Source organism: Panthera tigris, chromosome B4 (genome assembly GCF_018350195.1).
Source record: "Panthera tigris isolate Pti1 chromosome B4, P.tigris_Pti1_mat1.1, whole genome shotgun sequence".
Classification (NCBI taxonomy): domain Eukaryota; kingdom Metazoa; phylum Chordata; class Mammalia; order Carnivora; family Felidae; genus Panthera; species Panthera tigris.
Genome location: NC_056666.1, coordinates 116,225,205 through 116,248,778, shown reverse-complemented (window position 1 = coordinate 116,248,778; position 23,574 = coordinate 116,225,205). Strand labels below are relative to the sequence as shown.

The window sequence follows — 23,574 nt, the reverse complement described above, 5'->3', positions numbered from 1 at the left end:
TACCTGCCAGCTGTAGCTAGCTCTCTTAGCGTGCCCATTATCCCGTTCGATCTGCACAACAACCCATTTCACAGATGTGCAAACAGGCTCAGGGAGCGAGCGCCCACCGTCACACTGCCACCAAGCAGCGTAGCCAGGAACGGAATCCGGTCTGTGACCCCAAAGCCAATATGTCTAACCTCGGCCACCAAAGTGTGCCCCGCTTTCCAGAGGAAGCAGAGATGGGGTTTACCGGCACCTGCTCTGCCTTTGCCCTACAACCGCCAGCTGGACAAGAAAGGGCATCTGTGTATCATATTTAAAGGAAAAGTCCGGGGGCATCCGGCTGGCTCAGTTGGTAAAGCATGTGGCTCTTGGTCTCAAGGTCGTGAGTTCGAGCTCTACATCAGGCGTAGAGATTACTTAAAAAACAAAACAAAACAAAACACAAAACAAAACAACCAGCACCTTAGCGGAAAAGGCTGCCTTCTCGAGGGAGTTAACACGGAAGACTTTCTTACTCCACAAGTTTGCTTTCCTCCCCCTCGTGATGTGGACCCGTGACACTGGGTTTTCTCAGAGGAGCACTGCTTTTATTGAAGAATCTCTTTCTCACCACTGGGTGTGGCCCTTACATTTCTTGTCAGAGAATACAGGACAAGGCACATCCACCCTGATGACTGCAGTGGCAGTATCGGTTAAATCTATCTTCTCATTAACGGAAAACAAACAGCTACTTCGTCAGGTGCCCCGAGAGAGGACTCTGTCATACAAATTTCACAAAGCCCAAATGCCTTCTGAAACGTCACTCGGCCTGCTTAACTTTCCCTAGGAAATGACTGTTTGGATCTCCTTTGACGGCCAGGGCACATGCTCCATATTATGATCACTTTCAGCCACTTACAGCAAGAAACCAATCGAGCGTCACACTGCAGTCGATATCCCAAACCTTTTCTCTTTGAACACCTTGGTCTGGGGATGGAAGAGTAACTTCCCTTCCCATCTACACCGTGACTTTGGTCTACGGGCCCTAAGGTGATCTTTCGAAGGGCAGAAGGAAGTTGCTTTGGTTGCTCTTTCTTCCGTTCTGCTCTGCCACTGAGTCTGCGTGCAGCCCGGATGACAGGGACGGCTCTTACCTGTGCGGTGAAGAAGGCTGGGGTGAGGGATCCCGAGGGGAGAGCTGGGCTGTTGAGGGCGATGGAGCCGATGTCAGTGCCAGAGAGCACCAGCGGGGGCGCAGAGATTTCCAAGCCTTTGGGTTTTTTGGCCTTTGGGGGAAGAGATGGAGACCTGGTCTTGGAGCCCGATGACAGGTTCAAGGGCTCTAGGGAATCGGAGTCATGGCAGGCGGCCTCCAGGAAGAGGCTTCTGTGTTCAGAAGGGAGGGGCGAGCTGGGGGACAGGGACGGGGACCGAGACGAGGAGGGTGAAGCGGACGAAATGCTGGCGGCATTTGGCAACATTAAAGAGGAGACCTTGGCTGAGGCGGACGAGGCCAGGAAGGCCTCAGAGGTGGAGGGCAGGGGCACCACGGGCCTGCTGGTGTGCTTGTCGGTTTTATTGGTCACAAACCTGATGACAGTCCTGACTTCTTCCACGGGAGGGCTGTCTTCTGGCTGCTCCTCCAGCTTCTCTGTCTTGATTGCCTTGAAGGATTCTGGTGGGTTCTGCAGGGAATTAATGGTGAAGGACGAGTACAGGCCTGAGTGGATGTATTCGTTGCGGCTTGCGCTTTTGAGGGCTGACAAGCCGTGTCTGTGTGCCTCGCGGCCCTCGGGAGGCGCCTTGCAGTCGCTGTCCTGCAGCAAAAGGCTCTCCCGGCTGATCTCCACCGCGTGAGGGTCCATTTTCAGTATCTCCGGGAAGGAGACAAACTTGTACACAAACTTCTGCCCAATCACCTTTTTGATGATGTTCTGTGAATACAAAAGGAGACATTGAAAAGATCAATGCACCAGAGATACGGAGTACGACGTGCGTGGTCACGGGGAGTTTTGCCGGCAGAAGCACTATAATATTCCTCCTGATTCACGCTTCTTGGCTAAGGTGTAGTGGAAAGAGGACTCAAGTTGGAGGCAGCAGAACTGGATTCGCGATTTGCTTCCTGTTCTGACTACTAATGGTGTGATCTTTAGCAAACTGACCGTCTAAATTTTTAGTTTCCTCATCTGTGAAGTAAGGACTATCACACCTAATGTCGTAAGTCACCATTTATTAAGCACTTACTAGGGGGCTGGCAGTGTCCACGCATCATCTCATATAACCTGTACAGCGATCCTAAAAGGAAGGTATGATTAACTAAAAACTAAATTATTAAACTCTCGTTTTAAAACTTCAGGAAATAACCTTGCAGTGCTTAAATAACCCACATAAACCACACGGTAGGTAAGTGGTAGAAGCAGCATTTCCTCAACCGTGATGCAGTATTGTCTTACCCACCTCTGGGAGGTAATTCACTTACGAGAATTCAATGAAATAATAATAGGAAAGCATTCTGCAAGCTGGAAAGCATTACAGAGATGTAAGCTATTATCACCAAACACCACAATGTTTTCTTAAATCGTGTAGCCATTTTTTCCTTTTTAATTTTCTGCCAAGAAAGCCACTGGAGGAAAAACAAAGTGTCTACTTTGATATTTACATCACTCCCACAGAATTTCCAGTTGCGAGTATCTACTTCCGGTTCTTCAGTTTATGGCTCCAGCCCTCACACATTAAGATGTAAATGAAAACCAATAATCACTGCAAAAGTTTTCACATCCCTTTGGGAGAAGGGACCTCATATGAAAGGCTTTACACCGTTCTTGAGGTTTATTAAATTGGAACATCGGCAAATATCTATCAAATGTCTGTGGGGTCCAAGGTGCTCCAGGAGACAAAGATGGTCTTCCCTCAAGCACAAAGAGTCAGCAGCGCCATCCTGTGGGAAAAAGATTCAGAGTGGTTCCTTACAAACTGTTCCTCCTAAAACTTCGGCATGAGTGAGGGTAAAAAAAAAAAATAAATATATATATAATTTTGGGGAGAAGTACTTTAGAAGTAGTAGCTCCTAGTGAGCACCTACCGTGTACTGGGTGTTGCACACAAGCTCTTATCTGCTTTCACACTCACCCTCCTGCAGGGTGGAACGTGTCATCTTATGACGCAAGCTCAGAGATGGGGACTCATCTGCCCAAGAACCACCAAGATCTACTCATTCTGAAGCCTAAGCTTTTTCACATTTCCACAATAATTTGAGTGGAGAGAAGCAAAGAATCCCTTAGTAGAGGTAAAATTTTCATTTTTTTTTAAGTTTTATTTATTCATTTTGAGAGAGAAAGAGAGAGAGAGAGACAGCATGAGCAGGGGAGGGGCAGAGAGAGAGGGAGAGAGAACACCAAGCAGGCCTCCACACTCAGTACAACGATGTGGGGCTCGATCTCATGAACCTTGAGATCATGACCTGAGCCAAAATCAAGAGGTGGACGCTTAACTGACTGAGCCATCCAGATGCTCCCAGAGGTGAAATTTTCCAAATGGAGATGTAATTGACATGTAATATTGTTAGTTTCAGATGTACCAGTAATGACTTGACATTTGCATATATTGTTAAAGGACCACCACCATAAGTCTAATTAACATTACCAGACAGTTTAAATTTTTTTTTTTTCTGGGGTGCCTGGGTGGCTCAGTCAGTTAAACACCTGACTTCGGCTTAGGTCATGATCTCACAGTTTGTGGGTTTGAGCCCCATGTTGGGCTTTGTGCTGACAGCTCAGAGCCTGGTCCCTGCTTCAGATTGTGTCTCCTTCTCTTTCTCTCTCTCTCTCTCTCTCTCTCTCTCTCTCTCTCTCTGTGCCCCTCTTTCACTCATGCTCTCTTTCTCTCAAAAACAAACAAACATTTTAAAAAATTAAAAATTTTTTTCTTGTGATGAGGGCTTTTAGGACCTACTCTCTTAGCAACTTCCAAATATACCATAGAGACAAAATTTAATTAAATGCTGATGTTCCTTTTGCAATCATTGTTGGGTTTGTAATTATGTTCTTGCCTTCCCTCTTGTTACATCACAGCATTCTGATTTGCAGTTTTCCTCCTTAGACAGATCATCAAATCCCAGAAGTGAATTGATCTAGCAGTCAGGACGGGAGGGCATATTTACTATGCCACTGAGATTTTTGAGCAGGAATCCCTCAGGGCAGGTATCTAAGGGAGGGACACACAATGTCCCCATTCAGCACCGGAAATCCCAGTAACACAAATCCTGGTGAATCTTTGCTCAGCACCAACATATAGGAGGCTCCCACCCCTGGGCACGTCAGATTCAAAGCTGAACAATTCTAGTGCCTGGCATCCTGGCGCTGGGGACCGCGATTTAACTCACGGAATGCCACTTATACCCCCATCTGATCTCACTTGCACACTCAACACTAGCAAAGCTGAAAAAGTCACAAACCTTCAGAGAAATTTGCAAAACTTGCAAGTCCCACCTGGGCCTGCTTGGCATTATCTCAGCGGCGCTCCAGCACCTAGGAGAAATCTGCTCCCAGTAGGACAGGGTTAAATAAGGGTGTCACTGGAGCCACCTGACTCAGAGTGGGCTCTCAGCGAACAGAAAGCATGCTCGCCTGGTGTCTACCGCTGCTAAAGTATTTTTGGTTTTCACGAACATTTTTCTCCCTAGGGTTGGAAAACTTTCTTTGTCCTCAGCCAGTCTGAACATCCCTCTGAACTGCCTGAATTATTAGAGCCTAAATAATTACATAGAAGAAAAGAGAAACTGTATCGTCTGAATAGTTTCTTCAGGCACGTCTTGTAAACTTTCTCTTTAAAACCTTTAATTTTATTATGGGTATTCAAAACATAACATCTGAGCAGGGATTATAGTCGTAAGGAAACCAAGGAGTAATTTGGGGCTGTGATAAAAATAACAAAAAGGCCTCGCCTCCTGATTAAATGGTTGGGAACTGAAAGGCAGTCTCAAAGAGTGGGGCTTTGATGTGTTCCAAAGAACATAAGGAACAACTCACATGACCGTCAACTGACAAATGGATAACCAAGATGTGGAATACTCCTACAACAGATTATCCAGCCACAATCAGGCATGAAGTATGGACGTCACTGTGGATGCACCTTGAATGCATTATGCTGAGTGAAAGAAGCCAGCCCCAAAGGCCACATATGTGATAGATTCTATTTCTATAAAATGTCCACAAGAGACAAACCTATAGAGACAAAAAGTAGACTAGTCATTTCCTAGGATTTGGGAGGGGGATGTAGAAGAATTGCGGGGTGACACTAAAAAGTAAGGGTTTGGGAGGGGTAGTGAAAATGTCCTAAAGTTTATTGTGCTTTTGGATACACAATCAATATACTCAAAACCATTTCGTGTACACCTTCAATGGGTCAATTGGATGGTATGTGAATTATACTTCAATGAAACTGTTTCTTTAAAACAGAACACGAGAGATCTTCTCTGTCCAGCTTTACTGAGATATAATTCACATATAACATTGTGAAGTTTAAGACGTACAATATGAAGATTTGATGCACGTACACATTGCAAAATGTTTACCACAATAAGGATGGTTAACACACCTATCACCTCACATAATTACCATTTTGTGGTGATGGTGGTGATAACACTTAAGATCTACTCTCTTAGCAACTTACAAGTATACAGTAGGGTATTGTTAACTATAGTCACCATCTATAACTTAGATCTCCAGAACTTATTCATTTATGGCTAGAAGTTTTTGCCCTTTGACCAACACTTCCCCATTTCTGCTCCCCTCAGCCCCTGGTAACCGCCACTCTATTCTCTAAGACTTCTGCTCTTTTAGATTCCACATGTAAGTGATTATACAGTATTCGTCTTTTTCTTATTTCATTTAACATAATGCCCTCAAGGTCCATCCAAACCACTTACATGTTTAAATGGCAGACGGTGGGAGCCTTCTATGGCTGGATGGTGACTGCCTTGACCCTACTCTGAATATAAAAAAGGAGCCTCCGCAAAGGTTACTGAACTCAACCACAGAAAAAGGGCCCTTCAGTAGCTGCTGCCTCTGTGGGGAGAACTGCCAGGACACCACCAGAGCTTTTTAGGAAAAGGTTATAGTGATAGGGATGGAGATGATTTAAGGAGCTGACCAAAAGGAGGAAGAAAGAACCAGGGAGGGGCTTGTTGGTCTATTCCATCAGAAAAGATGGATGGGGCGCCTGGGTGACTTAGTCGGTTAAGCATCCGACTCTCGATTTCAGTTCAGGTCATGATCTCATGGTTTATGAGTTCGAGCCCCACATCGGGCTCTGTGCTGACTGTGGAACTTGCTTGGGATTCTCTCTCTCCCTCTCCCTGCCACTCGCCTGCTCGCGCTCTCTCTCAAAATAAATAAATAGACTTTAAAAAAAAAAAGAAAAGGGGCGCCTGGGTGGCTCAGTCGGTTGGGCGTCCAACTTCGGCTCAGGTCATGATCTCACGGTCCGTGAGTTCGAGCCCCGCATCGGGCTCTGGGCTGACAGCTCAGAGCCTGGAGCCTGTTTCGGATTCTGTGTCTCCCTCTCTCTCTGACCCTCACCTGCTCATGCTCTGTCTCTATCTGTCTCAAAAATAAATAAATGTTAAAAAAAATTAAAAAAAAAAAAAGAAAAGAAAAAGAAAAAAGATGGAGTCGATCTGGCTACCTAGATAATCTAGAACCTCTGGAAATGAGGTTGGGCAAGAAGGTGTGTGGAGGGTGCAGGAGGGAGGTCAGAGGCACTGTGTAGCCCCACTGTTTGAGAGCCTAACACATCACAGGAAAATCTGCTCAGGAGGGGAGCTGCTAAGGAAAGCCCCCCAACCAGGATGCCCATGGCCTGAGACCTAGGTAGTAGGTAGACTCGGAGGAGGTATGTGCCTGGAAGCTGACGTCACAGCCCCTTAGCTTCCAGGACGGACCCTGGAAGCTCATCAGTGGCATGTATGTTCGGAGATCTCTCTGTGGTCTCCGAAGGGAGATTTCCTTTCAAGAGTTTGCCCCAGGAGAAGTTTGCTGAGAACAATCATAGTATAGGGGAATAATAGGTAGTAGTTGGTGAGCACATATCATCTATCAGGCTGCGTACTAAGAATCTGACCGCTGTGAATTCATGTAATCCTCCGAGTGACTAGAACTATTATGATCCCCATCTTAGAGATGGGCAAACTGAGGCTCAGAGAGTATACATTACCTCCGGTCACAAGCTAGTAGGCGGGCAGTCTGATTCCAGAGTGCTTGGCCACAATGGAAGGTGACATAAGACTCAGGCTGAGACTACTCAGGACAGAGGAGCACTTGGGGACAGGCTCTTATTAGGAAAAGTGATGACAGTATTTACAGAAAGTCCGTTTTTTTTCACCCCTTCCTCCCAGACCCGCAAGTATGTGTTGCTTATAGTTGCCTGGTAACCTGACCAATGCTGTCTGTGTCCAGTTGAGCTAAGTGACTTTCTCCAACGTGGTTTTAGACCAACAGTTGCACACATCTGCTGCCCTTTACACATGTGAGATCAGCCTCCCTGTTGGTCATTTCCCATTAAGTATATATTCACAACCAGGGTGGACTCTTGACCCCGCATTCTGTGTGAGATCACAGGCAGCCAGGAAGAGACGGACTTGAGGAGGGGAAAAGAACGTCCACCTGACGCACGCTAAGTGGGAGCTCCAGGGGACAGTGGGAAGCTGCTCCCACCATTGCCACTCCCCAGTTGGTGTTCTGAGATTGCAGGAGCCTAAGGGCAAGCAGCCTGTTGGGGGTAGGACTGTGGCTGGCCATCCTGTGCAAAGGAATCCTTCCTGACCCACCAGCCACCTCTGGCAACGGAGGGGCCAGTGAGTCTCCCTTAGTTATTTCATGCTAACAGGATGGAAAACACAGAGAGCAAGTCAAATTTCCATTTCCCCCGGTGCTGTCTGTTGCCCTGACAGGGTCCAGGCTTACTGATAAAAATAGAGGTGTCCGTAAGTGTGGTTTAAACATGTACACACATACTCAACTCTGCTTTCTCCTCCCACTGAAGAGAAAGAAAGAGCCTGTGTAAATAATGCCATAGAGCGGATAAACTAGAAATGCATCTATTAAGTATTGTGACCTTTTTAAAAAAATGGTAGGCAGTGCTAGGTAATGAAGAGATGCTTGAGGAATTCAATTTAGCCTCTGAATTTTGATGTTATTAAGGATAATATTAAGTTAACTACGTGTTTGTTGAATGAATGACTCTCACGTAAAGAGAACTGACCCGGGCAGGAAACCAGAGGCTTCACCCCATGAGAGATGCAATTTTCTGTGGCTAATCCCCAGGCTGGTTCAGGCTGCATGTGAATGTGTCCCACATGTATAACTACATGTGCTTTCTTGCTAGCATTTTCAAACGGAAAACTCCCAGACACCGAGGGCCATATGCGAAACACTACAACCCCACGCCCCCTAAGAGAGTTTAATACACTTTAATTTCACTTATCCATGGACTCGGCACATATGTGCTTCATGCATTGGCTCTGCCCTGGCACCCCAGTTGTGATCTAAGGTCATGCATCAGGCTTTCCGGTGTTCAGACTTCTTATCCCAGTGCTCCCCTGCCCTCCCCACTGCCGTTCCTGGACCAAGGAGGAGCCAGACTAGTTATGGGTTCTCCACAGGTATGGCTACAGCTCCCTTGATTTTCCACCATTTGAGGGCTTCCAGGAACGGCAGGACTCCTACCCTCTGATTCTGCAATTCACCTGTCTTGTTCTCAAAACTGGAAAATGTCAGCGGCTCACTAACATGGCAGGAAAGGCCATGCAGGAGATTCTTCCTAAGAACCCAACCTTCTCCTAATCCAACAGCAGCAGCAACAGGGCTGAGAAGACAGAGTGATGGATCCTTCCGCACACGCCCACTTGACTGTGTCACAAAGGGATTATAAGGGATTATAATGGGATTATAAGGAGTGGCTCTAGAGTCACTGTCTGAATTCAACTACTGCTCCTGTCTCTTACCAGCCACGTGTCTCAGTTTCCCCATCTATAAAATGGGGACTGATCTACCACCTGCCTCATGAAATTGAATGAAATAATCCATTTAAAGCTTATAGCAGAACACCTGATATAGCCACACACGATAAGCCCACAATACACAGTACCTTTTAGTATTATTATTTTTACATTCCCATTTAAGCGAAAGCAAAACAAAACATAAAATCCACTCTCTATCCACCCCAGTGACAAATACATCATCAAAATTAAACCTATAGAAGGCTGCGTGTATTCCTCTTACTTTAGCCACAGTTCTGGGTACTGAGCTGGGTCATATGGAAGACAGAATTACATCTGGTTTATATATCTCAACCAACAGAGGAAACACGATGTTTTATTTAGTTGGGTTCAGACAAAAAATAGACACAAGGCTTACAGCAGATCATACCTAGCATGGCCAGCACTCAACATGCACTGTGAAAAAAACCTCACACACTCCAACGAATTCAGGGGTGGGGTGGAGGGGGCTGGCCCTCAGGGCAGCAGATGTGGAATCCAAGTGTCCCGCTCAGGAGGAAGAGAGGCAGCCCGTCTAGCCCGGCAAGTGGTACAGACACTAACCAGACACTGCAGCCGATCTCCGCTGTTCTCCATTGCCTCTCAGAGCAGGAAACGCACTGCCCAGACAGGAGGGAGCAGCCCCGCTCTGCGGTGTCTGCTGGGGCTGGGTCCCAGGGGAGGGCAGTGCGGGCTGCTGGCCCTGCACGCCTGTCACCAAGATTCCTGGGCAGGGGAAGCAGGATGGATTTATTTTGAGGACATTCATCTCACCATGGTAGAATACCCTACATGAAAGGAACCCGGGGCCAGAAAGAGCAAAGGCAAGAAGCAAGCATTTACGAGAGCCTACCACATGCCATACTCGCACAGCCACAGCCTAGCACTGGGATCCCATTTTAAAGATGAAGAAGTCAAGGCTATTGATGGGAAGGGAGGTTATACCCAACTTCCTGTCCCACAGGAGTGGGTTAAATACTGGGAGGGCTCTACAGTGGAATACCATGTGGCTCTTTTACTTTAAGAATTTTTTTAATGTTTGTTTATATTTGATAAACACACACACACACACACACACACACACACACACACACACACAGAATCTGAAGCAGGGACCAGGCTCGGAGCTGTCAGCACAGAGCCCGACATGGGGCTTGAACTCACAAGTCGTGAGACCATGACCTGAGCTGAAGTTGGACGCTTAACTGACTGAACCACCCAGGTGCTCCCCACATGGCTATTGAAGACGACAGTGCATTGTGAACATTTCCTATGCCTTTAAATAAATGTACAGTAAGTGAAGGGGCGCCTGGGTAGCTCAGTTGGTTAAACGTCAGACTCTTGGTTTTGGCTCAGGTCGTGATCTCAAGGTTTGGTGAGTTCGAGCCCTGCATCGGGCTCTACGCTGACAGCACAGAACTTGCTTGTGATCCTCTCTCTCCCTCTCTTTCTGCCCCTCCCTCACTCACATTGTCTCTCTCTCAAAATAGATAAGTAAACTCAAAAAAATAAAAATAAACGTACATTAAGTGAAAAAAGCAGCACGCATGGGATGCTTCCATTATTTTAACGAAATAACTATATAAAAGAAGAAAAAAATCTCAAAAGATGTGTAATAAAACTTAACAGTGGTAGGATTGCCAGTGACTTGTAATATTTCTTTTTGCTTCTCTGCATTTTCACATTAAATAACATATGTTTCATATGCACTAGTTGTCAAATCAAGCCCTTTGTTTTTCTTTTCAAGAATGAAGCAGGCTCTGAAAGAAACACTTACCAGCCCAAGACCAGCAGCTTTGCAAAGAGTGGAGATGAAGCTTAAACCAATCCTGTCCCTGCCACGCCCTCCCCCAGAAAGCAGCCACTGTTGGCTCAGAGGCTGCTGCTCAAGTCAGCAGGCTGGGACCCTAGGGCTCTGCATTCCAGAGTAACGGGGTGGGGGGTACCTGCAGAGAGCCTGGGAAAACCAGCTTTGCTAAGGAAGCAAGGCCCTTACTCAGGAAAGGTCATTTCTGGCTCCTCGTGAGGAAGACCAGCTTTCGCTAAAGTCTATTCCTTAGCTGGAAATACAACTGCCTCTGCCCACCCACAGAGGAGAGGAGGGGCCTGCTCTGACAGGTCACCCTGCGAGAGGCACCAGGGACCCGGCGGCTCCACTGCAGCAGACCGGACCTCAGAAGCCCACCTCAAAGCGGGTGACAGCCAAGAGATACGGTTGACCGAAGAAGAGCAGGAAGCTGGCATCCACACCCACAGCCTGGTCGTGGCCCCCACTAAGCAGCAGAAGTGCTCACAGGTAAGCATGGGGAGCACGGACCAGCACCTCTGAGCGTCCACAGGCCTGAGCCCGGGTGGGCCAGATGTTAAGGAACCAGCACTGGGGGAACGGTCCTGGCTGCAAATCCCAGTTTCTCTACTTCCTCTGACCTTGGGAAAGGTATTGAACTTCCGTAGGCCTCCATTTGCTCACCTCTAAAGGCAGAACAAAAATACTGCACAGGGTATTGATTTTTTTCTAAAAAATCAATATATATCAGTGCCCCACTCAGAGGTCCTCAACACAGGACCTCTCATCCAGTGCAATTCTGCTTAGCAAGCAATGATCTAATTGTATAGCATCCCCATTGTATCGCAGTGTCTTTTCATCGGATTCTGCCTTCAAATAACCTAAATTCTTTTTTTCTTTAAGATTTTATTTTTAAGTCATCTCTACACTCAACATGGGGCTTGAACTTACAATCCTAAAATCAAGAGTGGCACATTCTACCGACTGAGCCAGCCAGGCGCCCCTCAAATAATCTGAATTCCCTATTTGGGCACCTCACTTTATAGTTTACTGAAGGCTTACGCATAATCTCACATAATCCTTACAACATGCTGATACCCATTTTACAGATGAGGGACGTGAGGCGCCAAGCTTAGTTCACAAACTGGTAGCGGAGACGTGTCTCTGGGCCACCAGTTCCCAGCCAACACCCTTCCTTCAGCTCCTCATTTTGGGTTCCCATCCAGACCACTGGCTGACTCACTCTTTCCTGACACAAAACCTGACTGTCCTCTCTCCAAAGTTAGAACAAGTACTCACTGTAGGAGTGAGGCTCAAAGTTCCTCCTCTCTAACAAGCAAGCATTCTTTCAACAACATTTCAGACGCTTTCATATGGAAGGCTCCTTGGTAGGCCCTGAGGAACAGAAAAGGAAGTGAATCCGGCCTCTGTCCCTGAAGCATCTGACGGCTGCTTGCATCTGGCCCCTCTTACTCACTGCCATCTGAACCCAAAGGCACACAGAGCAGTTGGAGGGCCATACGGAGCTCCGCTGCGAATCTGTCGTGGGCAGGCTCACCTCACACCTGCCATCCTAAGGAACAGCTGTGTGAGGACTCCGACCCACCAACTTAAGCTGCCTCTCCCTGGGGCAGTCTTTCCTTTCCCTAGTGAGTTGAACAGTGCCTCCCCCAAATTCATTTCCACGCAGCACCTCACAATGTGACTTTATTTAGAAACAATATCTTTGCAAATGTCCTCGGTTAAGGACATTGGGCTGGAATCATCGGGGAGAGAGTGGGCACTAAATTCAACACGTAGAGTCCTTACAACAAGAGGAAAGGTACAGGGAGACACACAGGGAAGAAGGCACAGAAGAAGGAGAGGGACAGACACAGAGGCTGAAGCCACACAGTCACAGCCAAGAAACGCCGAGGGCTGCCGGGGCTACTGGAAGCTGGAAAAGGCAAGGAAGGATTCTCCCCTAGAGCCTTCAAAGGGAGCTTGTCCCAGCTGACACCTTGATTCTGGACTTCCGGCTTCTGGGATGTTGAGAGAATAAATTTCTATTGTTTTGAGCCACCAAAACATAACCACCCTCCCTTCTTAAAGGCTCTGTCCAGCAGGGCAGGGAGGCATGGCCCTTCCTGAGAGCTTGGCCTGCCTGTACACGGCCAGGCTACCGAAGGCACCGAGACAGATGACGCCAGGGCTGTCCTCTGTCTAAAGCTTGAGCTTGGAGCACACACACTAGCACATGCACACACACACATCCGCCTTCCAACTTCTAAGAATAATGTGCTGCCAATAAAGGGCTCCAACTCTGTCTTCGAATTGGCGGACTCCCGGCGGAGGTTTCTTTGTGGTTTGGGTTGAGATTTCTTTATTCTCTGGCACCGCTAAACTGCCGTGTGAACCGTCTCTCCAAATTCGGCCAGCCTGACGTTGGAGGGCTCCTCACCCTCGCCACCCGAGTTACTGTGCTATCCTGGGGGCCTGTGAACAAGAGGAGCCTGGCCGGATGCCCAACCTGCAAGTGGACATTCAGAGCATTTTTCCATCCCCTCCGGGCTTGTGGCTGCTTCCCCTGGAACTGAGAGTCTTGTCTCCCTGCTGGCTCTCTTTCAACACTCAAGGGTATTTTTATTAAAGGCCTCTGGAGTGTTAATAAAACCAAATGTAAAACCGTTCCCCCAGCACATGCTTTCCCGTTTGCCCTGCGGGGCAGGGAGTTGCCAACAATGACTTTGAGCAGCCACCTCCAGCGCTGGGGCCGGGAGCCACAGGTGGTCTGGGAGCGTGTTCTCACCCTGCCTTTGCCACGGATTTTCAGATTCACCTCCTCCTCACTTACTGGAGGGCGGGCAGGCAAGCAGGGCAGGTTTCTTAGGTCCTTGGCAGTGCTGACATTCCAAGATGACGGACTTCCTTCTGCGCTACAGAGAATCAGGTTTGCTTCAGGCTTGTCCATCCCGTGTCCGTCCTACGTTCCTTTGGCACCCACTGCGTGCCAGGCGATGCACAGACACGAGGAATGGTAAGGAAGACCAGCACCCGATCAGCGAGGCAGGCACAAGGGCGGGGGAACACAGCGGAGAAGACAACGCCAAGTGCAGGCATCGGGTGGAGGAGAAGCAGAGAGGCATCCGAGGATGAGCTATAGTGGGCCAGGCAGGAAAAGCGGAGGGAGAGCCCGGGGAAGGATGAGGTCGGAGTAGGTGCCATGACGGGGTGGCAGGCTGGGGTGGTGCGGGACAGGCAGTCTGGCTGGGGCCAGATGGTGAGGGAGTTTGGAGTCTTTCCAAGAGGCTGTAGGATGCTGGGCAGGTGCACAGGCGGGGGGGGTGCTCTGCCCTGCTCTGGCTTCTTTAGGAAGCGTCACTGGACATGTGGGAAGCGGGTGGGGGGAGGGTCCGGGGCTGCTAAACCTCACATTTTCGGCTGGCTCCGAGAACTCAGCCAGCAGTTCTTCCACTGTCATTTTGAACAAACAGGGGTTGGTCTCCTTTCTCTGCCTACCCCGGGGTAATAACCAGCGATATTAGGAATGTGGGATTCAAGTTTGGGCCCGTGGCTCTGTAGCTGTGCGATCCTCCAGCCTCACAATCCTCAGCATGAACGGGGGGGTCAAGCCTCCTAGACGGAAGGTTCTGCTGCTTTACCAGCTGCTCTGTCTTGAGTCTCTTACTTAACCTCTCCGAGACTCAGTATCCCACCACTAAAATGGGCCCGTTGCCAACTGTGACGATAGGCCTTTCACATGTTAGAAAATGAGTCAATAAATGTAAAAACATCTAACACAGGGCTGGCTTAAGACAAATCCTCCACACAAGCGAGCTTCCGCTCCTTATGTCACAAACAGGGGGTAGGAGCCGGGGTAAACTGTTGTCAGAGCACAGGCAGGAGGTGGGGAGGAGGCCTGCCCAGAGGAGCAGCTGGGCTGGTGGGTGGGTGGTGGGCGGTATGATGGGAACGTTAAGGGTTCTGTCAGCGTGTCTACACAACCACTGAATTTTCCTGCAGCGAGAAGCCGCCCAGAAGCAGGAACACTCTCGCCGGCAAACCAGTGTGGGCTTGGGCAACTGCCTGACGTAAGTGGATCTGGCCAGGCTGCCGGGGAGCACTGGCAGCTGAACACGGTCCACAGCAGCCCCGTCAACACAGTGTTGACGGTCCTCAAGACTCCGGGTGTTTCCTAGCAACGGCCCTATTTGGGGGGGCGCTGAGTGCCACCACGAAGCTAGCTTGGAAGCATGTGCAGAACAGACAGCACCCCCCACCGACGTGCGGTGCCCCCCTACAGCCCAGCCCCCTCGGCCGGCTGCTCACGCCTGGGGCAGTGTGACCAGGCTGGAAGACCTTCCTGAGGCAACCAGCTCATTCCCTGCCCCGCCCCACCCCGCGCCGGTCTCTAGGCAGCTTCCAGGACCAAAAGCTTCCAGAAAGTCCCTAGTTTTCCCCTCGGCCCCCAAGCAAAGTGTAGTTACCATCTGTGGTACTTCAAACCATCTGAGCAGCTTGATGTGACGGGAAGGGAAAAAAAAATACCCAACAGAAACACCAGACCCTTAACACTCAGATCCAGGGCTGGGCACAGGGGGGCACAACTTGGATGTACAAAACACTCCTGAACACAGCCCAGGATACATGGGGCTTCTGTGGAATTTCACAACCAACAAGAGTGTTCTAGAAAGTTCCAGGATGCAAATGCTTGCTGGACTTTTGTTCCTGCTCCACTCTGACAGACGATACATCGTTTTATCTTTGTAAAATTTATTTTGGGGAATTAAAGAACTCTGCCAGGGCCAGGCTTCTTGGCACAGGCAGGCGGTCCCCGATATGTATTATTAACACGAACATTTTCCTGTCGTGATTGCACACCCAATTTAAAATGAATTATCCAATTAAGTTAAGAAGGTGACGCGTTCTACTTCCAGGAATACGCTGCCAATGACTCTGTCTTGACTGTTCTCCCCTGAACTTCTTCCAATTAAGCAAAGACCGTTGGGTACATTGTGAGGATAAGCCGGGATGTTGCTGTGGAGACAGGAGGATTTTTCATCATATCGCCATTTCAATCTCCTGATGAGAAGGGAGCTGGCAAAGCCTCCAGCCTCCCCCTGGGATGAATGCTCACCGCCAACAACAACAAGGACAAGAGCTCTGCTGGACGAAAAAGGACAGGGATTGCGTAAGCCTCCAGGTCTCCCGCAGCCAGCTCAGGGAGTCTGCGGCTGGGGCTTCTTCCACGGAAGTCAGCTGCTGCGTGTGCAAGGGTGAGCAAGCGGCAGCCCCACTGGGCTCCTTCTCCCCCTGGGAGGGGGGTGCACACCCCGACCTGAAGGCGGGATAGAGCCCACTCAGCCAGCCCAGAGAGATCCGTATGTGGTAACTGGCCAAAAAGATCAGCGGGATGGGGGGGGGGGGGGGAGGTGCGGACTGGGACAGCATCAACACCAAGAAGAGCAAGAGGAGACACAGATTTTTATTTCTAAAATGCAAATCTGGCCACGGCACTCTCTCGCTTTCAGCCCTCGCCATGAAGTTCCAACTCTTCAGCATTAACACGCTCCATGCTCTATTCCCACTCATTCTTCCCTCCCCCTCCTCCCCTTAATTCCCTGGAAAAGCCTGGGAATTCCCCTGGGAAACCAAAAGTCAAACTCTCTCACGCCTCCCTGCTTTTGCACATGCTGTTCCTTTTCTCAGTATATCCTTTCCCAACTTGGTTCAGCCTGAAACCCATTCTCCTTGCTCCACACTGGGGCAGGTGTCTTGCCCTCCGGGGGCTTTCTCTCTGCCTTTACTTCCCTCCCCTGTCCTGGCAGATGCTGGTGTCACAGCCAGGCTAACGCTCTATTATAACTGCCTGGCAGATGTGTCTCCCTGACCAGCCCTGGAGCCATTCAAGGGCAGGGGGTATGTTTTCAAAGGAAAGGCTGAGCCAGGGAAGAAAAAAGGCTGAAAGAAAAAAGGTGAAAGAAAGGGTGAAAGAACGAGATGGACATGTGACTGAAAACCACCCAGAAGCTACTCAAGAAGTGGACAGATGCTGTAAATCATGGCAGTGCCTCACGTGCCTCGAGCTTGGGCCCTTGGGTGTGGCTAGTTCACGGGGCCACTTATGGGCGTGCTCTGGGCTTTGACCCCCCTCGCTTCTCCACCCCAAGATGATAGATTTAAAAACCAAGTCTGTCTGATGTTAAAGAGTGAAAAAGAGTTGTTAAATTCGTTAACAAAGAAAATCTCTGAAAGAGATCCTTACTATCGCATCGGATTGTAAAAGGACCTTCCGGAAGATTCAGTTCAGAAGACTCTAAGAAAGGTAAAAAACAAACCCTCCCCCCAAAATCCAACCATCAGAACAACGATGAACAAAGCCATGTCCTAGGACGTACAGGGAGACCGCAGGAAACACGCGGTTTGGGGAGAGTGATTTTGAACTGCCCAAGCACAAAGGAGCTCTGCTTTCTGTGCTCGCGGGCTCAGACACAGGGTCGTCCCTTGACCTGCATGTTTCCAAGCTGACCAGGGGCCTTCAGTCCAGGCCCGAGACACAAAACATGCTGCATCCCAGCCTGGGCATCGCTCCTTTCCTGGGATTCTACGTGGGTTTGCCCAGCAGCCTCTTCAAACGTTGTACATGGGGCAGCAGGTTCTCGGCAGTGCTCAGTAGCAGATCCTGACCGTCCAGCCTTCCCTAACACACGTGTGATGGGCAATCCACAGAAATGCAGGGCCTCACGCCACAGGCACTGCGAAGCCAGGATTGGAGCTATTAGGGTAGTCTTTGTTTTCCCCCCTTAAGTACACTTCACGCCCAGCGCAGGGCTTGAACTCACGACCCTGAGATCAAGACCTGAGCTGAGACCAAGAGTCAGACGCTTAACCTACAGAGCCCCCCAGGCGCCCCCAGGGTGGTCTCTTCTTCCCATCCAAGTCCTCCATTAGAACTGTTGGCTCTCACAGAGCAGGAAGGTGCTGAATTCCCAACGACCCTGACTCCTTCCAAGGCCAGACTCATCTTCATCTTTGCTTCCACCCTGGGAACCCAGCACAGTGCCACTGCCATGATGTGCCTGGCACACAATCTAGCTTCACAGCTGCTGTTGGGTCTAGCCACTGTGCATGTCACGGGATGCAGTTTTCCTTCAGAGGGTGTTGCATCAAACCATCATCTCCAAGGCTCCCCCTTTGTAATTTTGTAAATCTAAAAGAGCCTAGTAGGGTCTGAAATACATGTATACATTACAGATTGAAGTATGTCCCCGAAACAAAAATGTGGAAGTCCTGACCCCTGGTACCTGTGAATGTGACCTCACTTGGAAATAGGGTTTCCAAGTATTTAAGAGGAGGTCCTCAGGGTGGTCCCTAATCCCGTAGAACTCGTGTCCTTGGAAGAGGGAAATTTGGACACAGAGACACACAGGGATAACATCATGTGACAAGACAGGCAGAGACTGGAGAGATGCAGCTAAAAGCCAAGAACACCAAGGACCAACAGCCACTTCCAGACGTTAGGAAGAAGCAAGGAAGGATTTACCTAGGGTCTCAGAGGGAACACGGCCCTGCTGTCACATTGATTTCGGACTTCTGGTCTCCACAATTGCAAGACGATAGACTTCTGTTGTCCCGACCCCACACTTTGTGGCTACGACAGCCCTAGGACACTAACACTCTGTTTGTGAGTTGAGCGTGTACTTAATGTCACCTTTCATTACATAAGTGATCTGTATCTGGGTAGCGTCCGCTTCATTATGTTATCCAATCGCTCTTTCGTTTCACATTTACCGAGCAACTCTTATGTGCCAGACCATATACAAGGTGCCAGGACAACAAAAGTGGGTAAGCCGGGAGACCACAGTGAAGATGGTTTTGTGAGGAACACAGCTCTATAACCAGGCGACTGCCACACAATGCAGTACGTTTCATAAGCACAGATCAGAGACATGACAAGCATATATCGAATGTCTACCTAACAGGTACCTGACGCTGTGCTGAGCACCTCATACACGTGGTCACATTTAATCCTCACACTAGCCAATGAGGGAAGGCGCTACGGTGATGCTTCCTCTCCCATGGGTGAACTGAGACTCGGAGGCAGAGGGACTGCTGGACTCCAGCCCGGAGAGCGGAGTGTAACACCCCTGCTGGCTGCTCAGGAAGCACAGGGAAGATGGAGACCGGCTCCAACGGGGGGTGCACGGAGAGGCGTGCACTTTGATTCAGAGGGGCAAGGAAGCATCATTTAAATATTAAAGCATCTTGGGGGCGCCTTGGGGTGCCTCAGTTGATTCAGCATCTGACTCTCGATTTCAGATCAGGTCACGATCTCATGGTTCCTGAGTTCAAGCCCTGTGTCAGGCTCTATGTTGACAGCACAGAGTCTGCTTGGGATTCTCTCTCTCCCTCTCTCTGCCTTTCCCCCGGTCATCCTCCCTCCCTCCCTCAAAAGTAAACATTAAATAAATAAATAGACAAATAAATAAATAACTATTAAAGCGTCTTAGTCGCTGAATTTCAGAACAGCACAAATAAATAAAGACAGGCAGTTGGGTAAACAAACCGTGGTCATCCATCTTTAGCCACCGAAAAGCATGACGACAAAGCAGTCGTGGTAGCTCATATGCGACAGGAGCTGTTAACCCCCAGACCTCGTGTGCTCGTGCGGGAAGGAGGTACACAGGTCCTAATTTTCTTCTGCGCACCTGTCTCAAGCTTTCAAGTTACAAGGAAAATATCATCTGAATCATTACTCTGGCTAATACTTTGTAGCACCTAATGTATTTTGAGCACTGTTCTCTGAACTGACCATGTGTGAACTCAGCTAACCCCCAGCACCACCCCGTGGCTGCCCCATGGTGCAGGCTCTACTGTTTTACCCGTTTTAGGAAGGAAGCCAAGGATGCACAGGACGGAAGGACGGAGGAGGGGGCTGAGGAAGACACCAAAGGGCAGCAGGGTCACTCTGAGAGCCAGGTCACTGTGAGGAATGCCAGCAGTGAGGGAGGGGCACCTCTATGAGTGTCCATGGGGCCAGGAGCTTCACAGTCACAAAGACCCTCCTCAATTCTGTCTCTCAGGTTAGAACCCAAACCATGTGACCCTGCCATTTTTGTGGGTCAAAAATAGTCAGACACCAGCAATTTCTTAGTTCAACACATAGATATAGTCACAGAGTAACTCCGGCAAAGTCGAAAGAAGTGTTCACTGTGAAATGTAAAACCTACTAAAATTGTTGTGACAGTTGCCATCTCTCTTCCTCCTCTCCTCTCCCTCCCCTCTTTTTTTCCTCCCCACTCCAGGCCCTCTCCATTCCCCCCTTCCCCTTCATCCTCTGCCCCCTTTCTTGCCTCCTTTCTTACATTTTAAACTGTATCAGGAGCCTAATGATCATACTTATTCATCGCTTGAGAACATTTCATGAAAGATTCAAATGCCCATGTGCACACATGTGTATTGTGTACATGCCCATGTATATTGTGTACACACGTGTACTGTGCACGCATGCATGTATATTGCATATACTCAAATGTGTACTGTGTACCTTTGGATGTGTGTTGTGTATACATGCATGCATACATGCATGCTTACTGTGTACACGCACACATATACAGCATGCACACACACACGTATATCGGGTGTACACATAGTTGTGCATACACATATACTGTGTATGCATATGTGCATGTATTTTGCACACGCATTGTGTGCATGAATGCATACTGCATACATGTACATGTATATCACATATATGCACATGCACACCGTGTACATACACATGTACATTGCACACACGTGTGTATAGTGTGTGCACACAAATACTGTGTGTGTGTATATTACGCTGTGTGCATGCATATCACGTGTATACATATGTATGTTGCATACACAGACATGTACATGGCATACAAGCGTGTATAATGTGCACCCAAGTATAGTGTGTCCGTGCATGTGTATTACATACACACGTGTATATTGTGCACGCACATGTATAGTGTGTCCATGACACATGTGTTGTGTACACGTGTGTATTGTGTACACACATAGGTATTGAGCACATATGTGGAAGGAAGGACATAAAGCATCTTGCCAAGCCTGCGTGACACACTGGACAAGAGCTGCTCCTGCTCTGTTAGCACCAGCTGGCTGCTCAAAGGTCACGTGGCCAAACCTCAAGCTCAGCCCCCGTGGGAGAGGAAGAGGACAACAGGGTGAGTAGACCACATCGGCCATTGGGACCCAGGGCCATGGGCTCAACCTGAGGCACGGCGCACGCCAGGATTCTTCAGTATTTGATAATAAACAGAAATATAACTTTTGTGCTACCTGACTGCCTACCTGGAACTCAAACATTCAGGAGGCAAAGGAAACAAACGGCCCAGAGGGTAGGGCATATGCCTTTTGGCCAGGAATGTGGGCAGACAAGCAGGGTTCAAACCCTGGCTCTACTACTGTCTCCTGGGGACAGGAGCGCGGGCAGGTTTCTCCTCAAAGCCCTCCTGTGTCGTGTGTAACAGGAGAGGTGTCAGGTCCATCTCAGGAGGCTGCTGTAGTTTAAATGAGTCAAGGGCAGCAGCACGGTGCCTTAGACACAGAAGGTACCAAAACACACCCGGTGACGGGAGGCCCTGAAATTACTTTCCCTAGACATTTAAGGTCTTCCGAGGGAGATCAAGTATAGTCTAAATAGCAATGGTTCTGCTAGTCTTTTGAGGAGTCACTTCCAGCCCATGACCTTCCTTCATGCTGAAGACACATGATCCTCGGCCCCAGTGCCCAAGCCACAAGAAGAGAGAGAACGAGTCACAGATACTGAGGCAGGACTCCATACCTTTGACATCTTAGTTTAAAACAATACGTTTTTTTAGTCTCAAATCCATGCTTTCAGGCCCCCTGCCAAAAGGTATGATGACTGTTTTCCTTCAGAGGGCCCCAATTCCCATTGTGCAACTTAGAACCTGGGGGGAAATGCAAAACAATAAACCCTCTGCAAGTCTTTCAGACCAGGCAATTTGCAAGAAGCGCTTTCACATCATAGAAGGACTCTGCATTAGGCCAGAACTAATTAATTGCTACATTAAAGGAAAGCACCTTTAACATTTCAATGACATAATCATATGTAATTACGATCATATAAAGGAACACTTTATAATTAATGATGCCTCCACTTCCTGAGATGTGTAATCCTTCTGTCTTGAATTCCAAAGAGGTTGGCAAAAGGCAGGCACTAAATATAGATCAGGAACTAATATTTAAATCAGCTTTTAATTCACCTTTCAATATGAACAGTAAAACCAGAACAAAAGCTTACCCTTAATAGGACTCTAAGTCTTTATGTCTATGGGGCTAAACATACAGCAACAACAGATCCACGCAGAAATGGCCAAAATTACAGGCCTGAAATGATTACCCCTAAATAGCAATAATCTTGCCCCAGCAGGTGCATTAACTGCTTTTCCAGAAATGCAGTAAAACTCACCCCAACTGTCCCTACTTTGGCAACTATGCTGTGTTATCGCTTAACAAAGCACTCTGACTCATCTCTGAGACTTAAAAAGGAAAACGGTTTTTCTTTCAATGAGAGAAATTTCCCATGAAAGGTGCAAACCCCAGATTGGTAGCACACATTCTAAGTGCTGTACATGTTTAGTCTTCGTAACAATCCCAAGATGGAACTACTAGGATCAACCATTTTATAAATGAGGACACTGAGGCACTAGATTGTTAATGAACTTGCCCAAGCTACCAAATTCCCAGGAAAAGACCCAGGATAAACAGACTTTCTAGATTTTAACATTCATCCTGTCACTCAAGCAACTAACGATGGGGAGGCCCATCCCCAATCTCTGTTGTTAGCAAAAGTCTGCAGCAATCGCAGGCGAAAACGCAGAGGGAACACAATCTGACCCACAGGAACACCCAAAGGGCTTCCAGAAAACAAATCCCCAGAGCACAGCTCTCCCCTCCACCAGCCGCCACCCCCCTGCATTAATTGCCTCCATCTGATTTTTCTAATTTGCTTCATGGCCCGTGATTACCTGCTTTCATCAATGAAATAGGCAGGTAGCGCTCTGCCACCCACGGCCGTCTCCCGGTCTCCCGTAAGGTCGAGGGCTTACCTTGTCGTAGTAGTATCGAAGGGCTCTGCTCAGCTTATCGTAGTTCATGTTTGTTTTGTTCTTGCGGAGTCCCCACAGTTTGGCCACTTCTTCCGCTTTGAGGAGCTTGAATTCGCCATCGCTGGAGGTCCAGCAGATCAGATGTTCATGCTTCTGGTCTAACAGCAACTGCAACAGGAACTGCCACAGCGTGATCGCGCTCTCCATACCTGGGGGAAGGAGGCTGGGTGAGAACCTGTCCTCATAGGTGCGGCTCAGGGCGCTAGGGAGGGGGTCTCGGGGCGAGCGCCTCAGCTCCTACCGTTCCTCCCCCAGTGAACCTATAACAAAAAAGTCGCTCTCACAGGCCACTTGGACTCAGGTGCCTTCTGAATTCATTTTCGTAAATGGCCGCGATTCAGAAACACAGGGAAGCCCGGTGATCCTTGTGGTCACAGCACACATCCCCTTGGGCAGCAGGGTGGCACTGGGAGTAACTTGAGAGATTCATGAACCGCCCACTTGCAGAATGAGTCCCCAGTCAAGCGATTCCCACTTAAGGCTATCGTCTGCTCCCACCCGTCCCATCTACGCCGTTGGTGGTCAGCCCCCAGTCCTTGGTTTGCTGTGAAATGCTGGATTCCATGATGAGTGCTTTTAGGTAGGGGACTGGGGTCTATCAGTCACTGTAACTACAGGACACGCTGCCTCCG

General features: G+C 48.8%; 1 protein-coding gene across 4 annotated transcripts in view; it reads right to left on the bottom strand.

Moving 5' to 3' along the window:
- The window catches only part of ELK3 (ETS transcription factor ELK3), a 67,678-nt gene that overhangs the window by 17,365 nt on the left and 26,739 nt on the right, over positions 1 to 23,574 (bottom strand). For 2 of the 4 annotated variants that reach the window (XM_042992948.1, XM_042992949.1), the window contains exons 2-4: positions 22,883 to 23,091; positions 1,555 to 1,898; positions 1,119 to 1,250 (exon numbers count right to left, since the gene is read on the bottom strand). In XM_042992948.1, the coding sequence (XP_042848882.1) occupies positions 1,119 to 1,250; positions 1,555 to 1,898; positions 22,883 to 23,089 (683 nt within the window). In that variant the 5' untranslated portion in view covers positions 23,090 to 23,091. Of the gene's footprint in view, positions 1 to 1,118; positions 1,899 to 22,882; positions 23,092 to 23,574 lie in introns of all 4 variants that reach the window. The other 2 variants (XM_042992946.1, XM_042992947.1) reach the window with 1 other exon arrangement.